Source organism: Equus quagga, chromosome 13 (assembly GCF_021613505.1).
Source record: "Equus quagga isolate Etosha38 chromosome 13, UCLA_HA_Equagga_1.0, whole genome shotgun sequence".
Lineage (NCBI taxonomy): Eukaryota > Metazoa > Chordata > Mammalia > Perissodactyla > Equidae > Equus > Equus quagga.
In genome coordinates, this window is record NC_060279.1 from 101,023,886 (window position 1) to 101,037,215 (window position 13,330).

The 13,330-nt window shown below is 52.5% G+C and overlaps 1 protein-coding gene across 3 annotated transcripts; it reads left to right on the plus strand.

Moving 5' to 3' along the window:
* The first annotated feature begins 1,931 nt into the window (after positions 1–1,931).
* On the plus strand, positions 1,932–11,955 carry PRODH2 (proline dehydrogenase 2). 3 transcript variants are annotated; one of them, XM_046681242.1, is made up of 10 exons: positions 1,932–2,169; positions 2,246–2,442; positions 2,531–2,669; positions 2,754–2,840; positions 6,279–6,359; positions 6,440–6,595; positions 6,668–6,834; positions 10,176–10,286; positions 10,735–10,820; positions 11,758–11,955. In XM_046681242.1, exons 1-10 carry the CDS (start codon positions 1,996–1,998, stop codon positions 11,940–11,942), a joined length of 1,383 nt encoding a protein of 460 aa, XP_046537198.1. In that variant the 5' UTR covers positions 1,932–1,995; the 3' UTR covers positions 11,943–11,955. The 3 variants fall into 3 exon arrangements, with proteins under 3 accessions (XP_046537198.1, XP_046537199.1, XP_046537200.1); XM_046681243.1 differs by lacking the exon at positions 11,758–11,955 and adding an exon at positions 10,913–11,731; XM_046681244.1 differs by lacking the exon at positions 10,735–10,820 and having other exon boundaries at positions 11,758–11,928.
* The last annotated feature ends 1,375 nt before the right edge of the window (positions 11,956–13,330 follow it).

Sequence of the window (13,330 nt, forward strand, 5' to 3'; positions counted from 1 at the left end):
AAATTGAGGGACTGAAATTCAGGAGTGGGAGAAAAATGACTTTTTCACCCTGCTCCCTTTCATATCATTTTAATTGTTAAATATGAACTGGGAATGTAATTTAAAAAAAAGTTTAAAGACTTTTTTAGCTCCAGCTTTGCTGGGTTTATAGTCTGACTCTCGTCACTCAGTTCTGTGAATTGGGTACTGAAGAAAAGGCTGCAGAAGGAGGTGGTCAAAATCCTGAGGCCAAGGAGACCAGGGGACAAGGTCATTAAACACACACTTGGCTACCAACTGGCTGTGTGACTTCAGGCAGGTAACTCTACCTCTCTGAGCCTCCACTTTTCACATCTGTGAAATGTTGCTGTGCAGTGAAGAATTAATTTTGCCTGGCTCCTAAGCCCTTGGAATACCTGCTTGATAAGAGTGTCTTTATTTATCCGGGGACCTTGGGCCGTGCAGTATCAGCCTGCCCTCTGGATGGCCAGTCATGTGGGAGGTCAGCTGTGCCTATGTCACTGACCCCCAATAAAAAGCCTGGACACCAAGGCTGCAATGCTGTATGTGTGCCTTCACGCATCGTTGCTGGGAGAATTGAAGACCATTCGCTTGGCTCCCCTGGGAGAGGACAACTAGAAGCTTGTGCCTGGCATCTCCTGGACCCTACGCATCTCTTCCCTTTGCTATTTTTAATCAGTGTCCCTTCACTGGGATAAACCATAACTGTGAGTAAAAAAGCTTTTCTGAGTTCTGTGAGTCCTTCTAGTGACTCATGGAACTGGAGGTGGTTCGGGGAAACCCCAACACAGGGGTGATTAATGGCTTGTACTTCATCTGGAGCACAGGCACCAATGCAATCGTGTATATGCAGCACTTAAGGATCACAGCCAGTACTTATTGAGCACCTACTGTATACCAGGTTGTGTGTTCAAGAACTCATTGGATCCTCATAACAACCCCATGAGACTGACATTATGATTGATTTTTTTACTTTTATTGTGAAATGTATTATACCTTCAGGAGTACAAAATTTAGATGGATGGCTTTAAAAAATAATGTGAACAACTGTGAATCATCATCAGGTTAAGAAAAAAGGACGTAGAAGCCCCCATGTGCCCCTCCCCAGTGGCAACTCCTCCCTTCCCCCAAGGTAACTATCTCTCTGACTTTTGTGACAATCATTTCCTTGCTTATCTTTTCTTTATAGTTTGACCACTCACGTATGTATCCCCAAAACTTCACGGTCATTTCATTTTCCCTGCTTTCAAGTTTATTGACTAGAATAATACAGCATGTCCTGTTTGACGTCTGGCTTCTTTCACTCAACATTATGTGTGTGAGATTTACCCATGTGATTGCATGTGTCAGTAGTTCATTCCCTTTTCATCGCAGTATAGTATTCCACTGTAAGAAAAAAAAATATATATATATATACCACAATGTATTTATCCATTCTCTGGTTGATGGAGATTTGGGTGGTTCCCATTTGGGGCTATTATAAACAGTGCTGCTATGAAATCCCTTCCTGTACATGTTTCCTGACTTATGTTCAAGTGCTCTAGGAAATGTATTTAATAAGAAACAGCTGGGTTATGGGTTATGTGCATTTTCAAATTTATTCGATAATGCCACACTTGCATTTTAAGATGAAGCAATGGTAACAAGAGAGGCTAGGTAACTTTCCCAAGATTACAAGGCCAAACTTCCTTGCTGCAGAGCCCACCCTCTCACTTAGCACCACTGGCACATGGTGGGCCGCTCATAATTGTGAGCCATGATGCTGAGAGTTGTTGGGGCCGTTATTGGGGGTCTCCTTTCCTGACCCGCTATTCTGAACTCTGTCCCCATCAGTTAATAATTAACTACCCCCCAAGGAGCCTGTGATCCCGAAGCTTTGCCTTTCCTTGGCTACTGCCTGGTTAATCTGTCACTGGTCTGGCCGGGCAAGGGGCACTTGGTAGACCTGCTGCCCCCAAGCCCCTTTACCCAGTGTGGAAGTGGCCAGGCATCCTGATGCTCTGGACGTGCCGAGTGCTCTGTCCCCAAGCCGGCCCCTCCGCTGGGGGCTGGCAGCCCCTCAGTTTTGACGGGGGGGCCTTCCACCTCAAGCGCACAGGAGAGCTCACACGGGCTTTGCTGGTGCTACGGATGTGTGCCTGGCCCCCTCTGGTCACCCATGGGCTGGCGGTGAGCAGTGACCCTGGGGACTGTCCTAGGGGCTCCCCAGGGCCCAGCTCTGAGCCCTCGCTCCCTGTCACCCCAGCTCCAGGCCTGGTCTCAGCGCCTCCTGGGCTCCCGGCTCTCGGGCGCACTTCTCCGAGCATCCATCTACGGGCAGTTTGTGGCTGGTGAGACGACAGAGGAGGTGAGGGGCTGTGTCCAACAGCTCCAGACCCTCTGCCTCCGGCCCCTGCTGGCAGTGCCCACTGAGGAGGAGCCGGACTCGGCTGTCAAGACTGGGTGAGTAGGGGACCAGGGCCTGGGGAGGGGGTAGGACGGCAGGAGGGGGTTAGTGGACTCAGGGACCTGACGCCTGCTGGCTGGGCAGTGAGGCCTGGTACGAAGGCAACCTCAGCGCCATGCTACGGTGCGTGGACCTGTCACAAGGGCTCCTGGAGGCCCCAGGCCCGACTGGGAACATCCTCATGCAGCTGAAGATGACGGCGCTGACCAGCACTCGGCTCTGTGTAAGGGACGGTCAGGACGGTGGGGGAGGAGGGTGAGGTGCCCATCGAGTCCCCCTCACTACCCCACCCATCACCCCATTCCAGAAGGAGCTAACCTCATGGGTCAGAAGGCTGGGGGCTTCCTGGGAGCTGAGCCCCGAGAGGCTGGCAGAAGCCATGGACTCTGGGCGGGTAAGGACCTCAGGCTAGGGGACACTGGATGGTTGGTGGGGAACGTTGGGGGCAGAGTCCCCTGGACCTGGAAGCAGCAGGCACCTGCAAGCAGGATGTTCTAATGACCACTGCTTCGCAGGCTGGAGACAATCAGAAGAAGCGTGGCTTGAGCCCGGGGGCACAGTCAGAATGGATGGGATACGGGCCATTGTGGGTTCCAGGGGAGGCCCCTGGGGCTGGGAGCTTTTAGCAAACAGAAGAAAGCCTATCGATCTTTTAGCAATCACTCAGATATGCTAGCGTGTATTGGCTGGAAGTCATCATTAGACCAGTAGGGTTTTGGTTCATTCATTCATTCATTTCTTTTTTTTTTTTTTATTTCCGTATTCTATTTCTACCCTCCCTGCCACTGGAACCCCTCCACCCTGTATACCATGGATCTCTTCATTATTGTGATCTTGTTTTGCCAAGTGTATACTGTTTGGGAGCATATTTTTTCCAACAGTTTATGAAAATGTTCAAACATATAGAAAAGTTTAAGGACTTTTACAGGGAACGCCCATATACCTGCCATCGTGCACATTTAACTACATGTGCTTTAAATCGTACCTGTCTCTCCCCATCCCTCTCTCCGCCCATCAATCCACACTTCCTCACAGATGCTTCAAGACGTGCATCACTAACTAGAGCTGGACAGTCACTTACAGGACTTGATTTCTTCTCCGGTAAAATTTATATACAAGGAAATGCACACATTGTAAATGCACCTTTCAATGAGCTTTGACAATACACACACCCGAGCAATTCAAATTCCTGTCAAGTGAAAGCACGTTCCCATCCCTGCAGAAGCTCCCTCGGGCCCTCCTCCATCAGCCTGGGGTGTGTGTAAAGACGCACACAAATGCTGCTGTGTTCTCTCTCCCGTTCTGTTTCACACTTTTCCCACCGAGCGCTCTGACTTTAAGATCCATCCAAGCCTCTTTGCATACATAGAATTTATTGCTTCTCATTGCTGCTTCTAGCCGTGAGGTTCACCTCTCCTGGGACGGACTCCTGGGATGGACACCCGGGTGGCCTCGGAGTTCCCCCACCCCAAACAATGCTGCAGGGGACATGCTGATGTTTCTTTTTTAAATTTTTACTTTTTATTTTTTTTTTTTTTGCTGAGGAAGATTTGCCCTGAGCTAACATCTGTGCCAATCTTCTTCTATTTTGCATGTGGCCCGCCACCACAGCATGGCCACCGATGAGTGGTGTACGCCTGTGCCTGGGAACTGAACCCAGGCTGCCAAAGTGGAGCACGCTGAACTTAACCACTATGCCACCAGGGCTGGCCCTTAATTTGTAATTTTGAAAATGTGTCCCAGAACACATAGAGGCAGGATTTGTGGTTTCAGAGGATCAGCTTTGGAGGATAACGTGTTTTATCTCTTTATGAGATGTAGTGCACTCACGTGGGGACAGTGATAGTAACTTCTCCCCAGGGAGGTTTTAAGGATGAAAGCCCCCGCCAGGCTGGCACCTGAGCAGGGGGAGCCTTCCTCCTCCTCTGTCATTTGCTTCCTTGGCTTCCTCAGGACATCCCACCTGGTTTTCCTTTTCCATCCTGCTGGCTCATTCTCAGTCTGTCTTAGGTTTTTCTCTGCTCATCTCTTAAATAAGAGGTTTCCCAGGGCTGGGTCCCGGCTCCCTCCTGCCTCACTCTTTCTTCCCTCGAAGGGGCCTCCCCACCTACCCCCACAGCCTCAGTTTCCCACCCAGCACTAATGATGCCCCTGTTTCTGTCTCCAGCTCCAGCCTTTCCCATGAACCTCCTGGACATGCCCCAGACCCTCACACCTACCAGGCCCTATACTGGTCTCTGTGTCTCCCCACACCTGCCCCTCCTTCCTGTCCCCATCTCAGAGGCAGCCCTACCTCCCCCGATCTCGGATCCGAGTCCCCGCCCATCCTTGGTCTCCACATCCACTGGTTCCACAGCACAATTCATGACTTCCTGTGCCCTGCCATCTCCCCAGCCCCTGGTGCCCAGACGGGATACGATAAATATATGTTAATGAAGGAAGGAAGGAAGCAAGCAAGCAAGCGATTTTTAAACAATAAATTAATAGCGGAGAACTTACTGATTGCTTACAATGTGCGACTGGGTCTTAAGTGCTTCGTATGTGTTTGGGGAAACATTCACCCACTGCCCGTGAGTGGGTGTTGAGGGTGATGGTTAAGAATTCTAAGAAAGAACTGAAAAGAAAGGCTAGAGGTCTGTTTAGATAATAGTAAGCAAGAATGGAGAGTGTCTTTGATGGGGTTATTAGTAGACAGGACGTGGCTGAGGATGTCTCAATAGAAACCTCCAGAATTGAAAAGCATATAGAAAAAAAACTGAAAAAAACCCAAACAGAATATCTAAGATCTGTGGGCCAACTACAAAATGTGTAACATATGTGTAATGGGAATACCAGAAGGAGAAGAAAGAGAGAAAGGAACAGAAGAAATATTTGAAAAAAATAATGACTGAGAATTTCCCCCAAATTAATGTCAGACACCAAACCACAGATCCAGGAAGCTCAGAGAACCCTACGCAGGACAAATGTCAAAAAAACTATACGTAGGCGTATAATTCAAACTACAGAAAATCAAAGAAAAAATTTTGAAAGAAGCCAGAGTGATAAAAAAAACACCTTCCCTATGAGAGAAGCAAAGGTAAGAATTACATCGACTGCCCAGAAACTACGCGAGCAAGGAGAGCGTGGAGGGAAATATTTAGTATTGAGAGAAAAACCACCAACCTATAATTCTTTACTCTGCAAAATTATCCTTCAAGTGGGTGGCCCCATGGCGTAGTGGGTAAGTTTGGTGCGCTCCACTTCAGTGGCCCAGGTTCAGTTCCCGGGCTCAGACCTACACCACTCATTGGTGGCCATGCTGTGGTGGCAATCCACATAGAATACAGAGGAAGATTGGCACAGATGATAGCTCAGGGCAAATCTTCCTCAGGAAAAAAAAAATTATCCTTTAAAAGTGAAGGAGAAATAAAGACCTTCTCAGACAAACAAAATTGTTACCAGTAGACTTGCTTTTGCAAGAAATATGATAAATGCATAATAAAATTTACAATGTTAACCGCTAAAAAAACACAAACCAAAAAGTCCAACTGCATGAGGTAGATGCTACTGTCATCTCCATTTCACAGAGGAGAAAAACTGGGGCCCAGAGAGGTGTGACTTGCTCAAGGCCACACAGTAAGTGGTGGAGCCAGGATTCAAACTCAGGTTCTGGGTCTCTTAACCAGGGTATTATAGCTCAATAAATAGCAGCTATGTGATACATAGCTGGCTGCTTTTCAGATTTCTAACAATTTCTAAACTTTTTTCCCTTCCTGGGGGTGGGGGAGAGGAGACTCCGGCCCTGGAAGGGTCCAGTGGCCCTGACTGCTCTGCCTCCCCTCCTGTCCCCCAGGGCCTCCAGATCTCTTGCTTGAATGCCGAGCAAAACCAGCATCTCCAGGCTTCTCTGAGCCGCCTGCACCGGGTGGCACAGGTAACACCTTCTGCAGTGGTCTGGCTGTGCTGCCCCTGCTGGGCGCCTGGGGCCCGGACCACAGCCTCTCTCTCCCCCAGCATGCCCGGGCCCAGCGGGTGCGGCTCCTGGTGGATGCTGAGTACACCTCGCTGAATCCTGCCCTGTCTCTGCTGGTGGCCGCCCTGGCCGAGCGCTGGAACCGCCCCGGGGAAGGCGGGCCCTGGGTGTGGAACACCTACCAGGCTTATCTGAAGGTGCGTGGTGCTTCGGGGGGCTGTGGGCTGGGGTCCCAGCGCCCGCCCAAAGCTGCCTGTGTGCCCCACCAGGACACACACGAGCGGCTGAGGCGGGATGCTGAGGCTGCAGACAGGGCTGGCCTGGCCTTTGGAGTGAAGTTGGTCCGAGGGGCATATCTGGACAAGGAGAGAGAGGTGGCCCGGCTCCAGGGGACCCAAGATCCCACTCAGCCTGACTACGAGGCTACCAATCAGAGGTAGGACTGGGCCAGGCCGGCTTCTGAGACAAATAACATCTCACTTTTAGTTAGAACTCACCACCCATGATGCTGAGCGTCCCCGTGGGTCCACATGTTACTCCCTCTCCTTGGTCCAGGACACAGTCAGTTCCCACCTGAACAGCAGCTTGCTCCTTGGGCTCCCTGCTCCCTCCTTAGTCCTCCCCTGCCCAGTCTGTTCCCCACATGCACCCCTCCTGTTCGTTCATAGCTGAGTCAACTCATGTCCCTCTTCAGTTCAAAATCCTTCCGCGGCTCCCAGCGCACCCTCAATAAACCCCAAATCCTTACAGTGGCCCACGAGGCCCACGGATCTGCTCCCGGTCACCTCTCTAACTCCTCCTCTTCCCACCCTCCCCCTCGCTCACTGACTCCAGCCCCTCTGGCCTCCTTGATGGTCCCCAGGGCCTTTGCACTTCTTGTTCCCACTGCCTGGAACTTTCTCCCTCCAGACAGCTGCATGCTCAGTCCCTCACCTCCTTGGGTCTTTATTTATTGGTCCCCCCTCAGGGGACCTGCCCTGCCCTCTGTGTCAAAAACTAGAACACCCACACTCACCCTCTTCCTGGATAGACTTTTCTCTTTAGCACACATCAGCAGCTGAGGTTCTGTGTAGTCTCATGTTCAATTGCTCATTGTCTGTCTCCCCAGCGTGGGCCCGGGGTGGGGGCGGGGGCGGGGGCAGGGGGTTCCAGTTTGTTCACTGCTGAACCCCCAGGGCTTAAATTGTGCTGCTGCATGGCAGGGGCTCAGTACAGACCTGTTGAATGAATAAATAAACTATCCTAAGCAGTAGGTACTATTATTATCAACCCTACTTCAGAGAGGAAGAAACTGAGGCACAGAGAGATGGAACACTTACCCAAGGTCACACAGCTAGTAAGTGGCAGGGCCAAGATTTGAGCCCAGGCAGACAGGCTGTAGAGTCTGCATTCTTACCCATCTCAGATCACCCTGTGCAGGTGGCAAGATGTGGGTGAGCGCCCCAGACCCCCAGCCTACGGTCCCGGAAAGAAGGAATTTATTCATTCACCACACACTCGCCGACCGCCTGATTTAGATCAGGAAATGTGCCAGACCCTGGTCGCAGTAGCAACCAAGGTGGCCCCCAAGCCCTGTCCACTTCACAGTGGGTGGAGCAGAGGTCTGTGGGGTTGTGGGACTCGCCCAAACTTACAGGGCAAGGGGCCCAGCCATGGTCGGAGCCCAGGTCTGCACCCAAGGCCCAGGAGGGCTCCTGGGCACATTTGCGTCCCAGAGGCTTAACAACTGGCACCCTTATTACGTTTTTTACTGAGATATAATTCACATACCATAAAAATTCACCATTTAAAAGTGTACCGTTCAGTGACTTTTAGTATATCCACAAGGCTGTGCAGCCATCACCATGTCTAACTCCAGAACACTTTCACCACCTCAAAAAGAAACCCACGTCCATCAGCAGTCACTCCCCATTCCTTTGTCCCCTCAGCCCTGGCAACCACTCATCTACCTCTGTCTCTGTGGATTCGCCTGTTCTAGACATTTCCTATCAATGGAATGAGACAACATGTGGCCTTTGCGTCTGGCTTCTTTCACTCAGCATGATGTTTTCAAGGCTCATCTATCTATCAGCACCTCCATCCTTTTCATGGCTAAATAATATTCCATCGCATGGGAAATACCATACTTTGTTTATCTGTTCATCAGTGGATGGACATTTGGATTGTTTCTACTTTTTGGCTATTGTGAATAATGCTGCTGTGAACATTCATGGACACATTTTTTCTGTAAACATATATTTTCAATTTTCTTGAAAGTTCGGTTCTCTAGGAGTGGAATTGCTGGGTCATATGGTGATTCCACATTTAACTTTTGGAGGAAATGCCAGCTAGTTTTCCAAAGTGGCTGTGCCACTTTCCATTGCCACCAGCACGACGTGAGGGTTCCAGTTTCTCCACATCCTCTTCAGCACAGTACTATCAATATCTTAATATAAATTTTGAATAAATAATAAATCCACAATTAAAAAATCTAAATAACATGAAAATGAACACATGACATCTCTCTCTTCCACCCCCATCCCCATTTAATCATGGAGTCTCTGTGCCCCGCAAGGTAACCAATTTTGTTTCTTTCTTAGATGCATTTCCTGAGTCCCTGAATGTGTATTCAGGCAAACACAATGATTTTTGAGTGTGTTTGTGCAGAAGGCATCAGGCCCACACACTGCTCCTTGCTCTTCCACTCAGCTGCTGATCTTTCAAGCAGAATAGTCCAGCGATAACAGGTCCAGGCCCTGAAGCATCAGACAGCCTAGGTGCAAATCCCAGCTCAGCCACCTGTAGCTGTGTGACCCAGGGATAAGAGAAGCTCTCTGAGCTTCAGTCTCCCCCTCTGCAAAACGGGATGACCAGAACACCTACCTCACAGAGTTGGTTGGAGAATCAGCTGAGTGAACGTATGTGTCTGGCAGGACCCCAAAGGAAAAGACACCAGGGGGTTAACTGAAGGAAACTTCATGACAGGACTATCTGTGGTGTGTGGGCAAGGTCAGGGGAACCCACAAGGAATGCTGAGGCACCCAGAAGCCACAGGAATGGGAAGCTGTGAGGACCCCTGGGCTATAGCTGAGGAGGTGTGGCCAGACTCGGGACAGTCAGAGTTGGCCAGGGAGGGGCCTAAGGGCGACATACCCAAGCTTTCTCTCCTCTGGACCTCTCTTCTCCTGCTCATGACTCCGTGGGTGATGCGGGAGGTAAAAGCAGCATGCTGAGGGCAGAGAAGGGCAGAGAACAGACCTGGAGGGCAGTGCAGCAGCACCAGGGTCGCACGTGAAGTCCACGGGGGGCCCCTGGCCACGGCAACTCGGGAAGCGTTTGCCAGGCTCTTTCCCTTTCCACGTGGGTGCCACAGCGTCGTCGTTCTGTTTACCGCCGTGTGGTACTCCACCATCCTCTGTGTGCCATTGTTCACCTCCCCTCTTACAGACACTTGGTTATTGCTAATCACGTCCTGTAGACAACGCGGCAGTGAGCGCCCTTGGGTAAATGTCATCTTGTGTGTGCGATGTGGCCCTTTGCTGTGAGACTGCCGTTGTCCCAAAGGCTTTGTGTACACCCTCATCTCACTGCATCCTCACAACAGGGCTGTTAGGTGCACTCGAGTTAGCAGAGGAGAGTAAGGAGGCTCAGAGAAGGTGCAGGTGGAACGGAGGTAACTTCTGACTCCGGAGTCCTTGCCCTTAGGCACCGCACCTCCTGAGGACAGGAACCCCCAGTCCCTGGGGCCTGACCCACACTTACCAGGTGCCATAAGCTGAACGGAGCATCTCCCTGCAGTTACAGCCGCTGTCTGGAGCTGATGCTGGCCCATGTGTCCCATCGTGGCCCCATGTGTCACCTCATGGTGGCTTCCCACAACGAAGAATCTGTTCAACAGGCAACCAAGCGGTATGAGGTGGGGGGATGGGAAAGAGGTGCCCACAAGAACGCCCCTCCCTTCCTCTCCCTTGCTCACAGTCCACGGGCAGAGGGCAGTGGACTCAGAACAAGGAGAGGGGTGGTGCGGGGCGGGGGGTGGGTGGTGGGATGGCCAGCAGTTCAGAGGGCTTCTGGGGAGGATATTCAAAACGTTTAACCCTTGCTATGCTGTAGGTCCGAGTGGCCCCAGCTGCACTAGGCACCGCCTCTCATTTGCTGGGGCCCGAGGAGGTCAAGGGTTTCTGGGAAGGAGCTGGGACTCACTGGGAGCTGTCAGGGGGCTCAGTGGTCACTTATCACTGAGTCTGGAAGTACTTCAATATTCGAGTAACTGGAACAGTCACATGGGTGCGCAGCGGCTGAAGTTCAGCTCTGGCTCCACCCACTGTGTGGATTGATCACGTGGCGTTTTCTGTAGCATGTGGGAGCTGGGCATTCCTCTGGATGGGCCTGTCTGTTTTGGACAACTTCTGGGGATGTGTGACCACGTCTCCCTGGCACTGGGTATGTGAATGGCCCATTCCCCAACCCCACCCTGCGCCCTACCAGCCCCCAGGCCTCATTCTTCCCAGCCAGACCCCTTCTCCCATCCCCAGCAATTCCGGGCCAGGCTCCCATCCAGACCCTGCGGCTGCCCAGCTGCCAGACCCTTCCAGATAGGTCTGTTGTTCCCGTAGCTGAAGGCCTGAAGCCTGTGTCTGCATCTGCTGTCTGCGACTTCTGCTAGTCCTTGGTCACGGCGTCTTGGTTTCTGGGCCTTTGTTGTCCTCACCCTGTTGCTCCCCAGAGCCTCTGTGTTTTCTTCCGCCAGGCGCTAAGGGGTACAAAACCCCTGTACCCTAAATTCACAGTTGAGGCTTCTTGAGACATCCCAGGGATGCAAATTTGGGCTGGGAATATGTGAGGGGACTAATACATGGCCACGAGCTCTCAGAGATGGTCTCTGTTCTCTCCCCAGCTCTGCCTACAGTCAAGGCCAGCCCGGGGTGGGGGGTGGGGAGACGGGGGACCGTTACTTCTTGTTAACTCTGACGGTGCAGATTTTGGGGTTTCAGCTTAACTCCTTAACTCCAGAAGTTCTCCTTTAGGACTCTCACCCCACTCAGGCTTTGGGGCTCCATTTCTTTACCCCCTCAACTCTGAAGTCATCAAATAACGGCTCAATTTTGCCCTCAGGGCAGGAGTGCTTCCGGTGCATCCTTTCCTTCTCGGAGATCTCACTTTCTCTTAATTCTTGGATTAGTAAATTATTCTCTTGGCAGCATTTTAACAACATTGAGAAGTTTTTTAAAATGTTTACCTCAAGTTTTTTTCGGTGGGGAATTTTGTCCAACTCGCCCAGTCTGCCACGTTCTCAGAAATGGAAGTCTCTGTTCCATATGGGGTCTGGGGAAGCCTCTCCCCAAACATGAGCCCACATCCTGCCAACACTCCCCCCCAGGGCAAGCCGGCTACGCTGTGTATAAGTCCATCCCCTACGGCTCCCTGGAGGAGGTGATCCCCTACCTGATCCGGAGGGCCCAGGAGAACCGGAGTGTGCTGCGGGGCGCCCGCAGGGAACAGGAGCTGCTCAGCCAAGAACTTCGGCGGAGGCTGCTGGGGCGGGGCCTAGGCGGACCCCGTTAGCACCCGCAGGGGTCATGTGGTCAATAAAGGTTGTGAGCTGCTGCCCTGCACTGAAGTCCCTCCTTAGGGCAGGGGGAATCCCAACCTCAGCCAGCCCCAGCTAGGGGGCTCTGCGGCTCAGGAGAGACCCTTAGATGACCCGAGAGCACAGCAAGGGCATGGATCAGAGAGTAACGAGGCCGCCCCACAACCCTGAGGCAGCCTAGCCTGCGATGGACCTGTGGTTGCTCCACGCAGCCCGTCAGTGGCCGATGTGGGAACTTTCCTCACTCCTGTGGATGCCCAAGCAAACAGCACAGAGGAAGAGTGGACACTGAGGCCCCAAAGTCAAGAGGCTGGGCTAGGGCCACACATCCAGGGAGGGACAGAGGGAAGAGCCAAACCATCTCTGATTTAATAAGCATTTACCAAGGCTCCTTCTGAGCCAGGCTCTGAGGCAAACAATGCTGGGGACACAACAGTGACAGACAACCCAGGCCCGGCCTCACAGGGCTCTCAGTCCAGCAGGGCAGACAGATTCATCTTCAGACAGCGACAGCCCAGAGCGGTCAGGGCTGTGATGGGGGAGCCCAGGCAGAGCAGCAGGCGATGTTGGGGAAAGCATGGAGGCTGTGGGAGGCCCGAGGAGACCCTTGGTGATCAAGAGGGCTTCCCAGAGGATTCATAAGAATAACCGAGTGAACATCGAGAAGAGTATTGAAAGAGAAGGGCCCCGCCGACAGAGCGAAGTGTGAGGCAGAAGGGGAGCCGGGGACAGGATGGAGCAGGCAGGGCCAAGTCATGCAGTCTCAGCTGCTGGGTTATAGGGTCTGGGGGTCGGGAGGATTTCAAGCAGATGGGGATGAGTCAGCTGTGGCTTCAGGAAGATTCCACCTGCTGCCATGTGCTGGGTGGACCAGAGTGGGGAGGCAGGCAGGAGCCCAGGGGAAGCTGGGGCAGGGCGGGGCTGTAGGGAAGGGAGGAGGGGCTGGTGGAAAGGACAGTCAGGAGGCTGAGCGGATGGGCCACCCGGTGACAGGCTGGAGGAGAGCGAGACACTCAGGGAGAGGCCCAGGGCTCCGGCTTGAAGAGGGGACTGTGGGGCCAAACCTGAGACTGGGATCCGGGAGGAAACTCACTTTTGGGTAGATACTTAGGCCCGTGTGGGCCCCGGTGAGTGTGAGGGTCCCAGGGGACGTCGAGGCGGAGGTGTCCAGGACACTGTTCAGCCCCGGGTCAGGGGCAAAGAGGAGAGCCTGGGGCAGGGACAGGGAGAGGAAACAGCCCGCGGGCGTGGGTGAGAAGCACGGGAAAAGACAGCCAAGGACAAGGATGAAGAAAGCCCACCACCTCAACAAGTCCTGGGGCGGAGGTAAGAAGGGGTAACATATAGGGCGCAGCCCTAACTG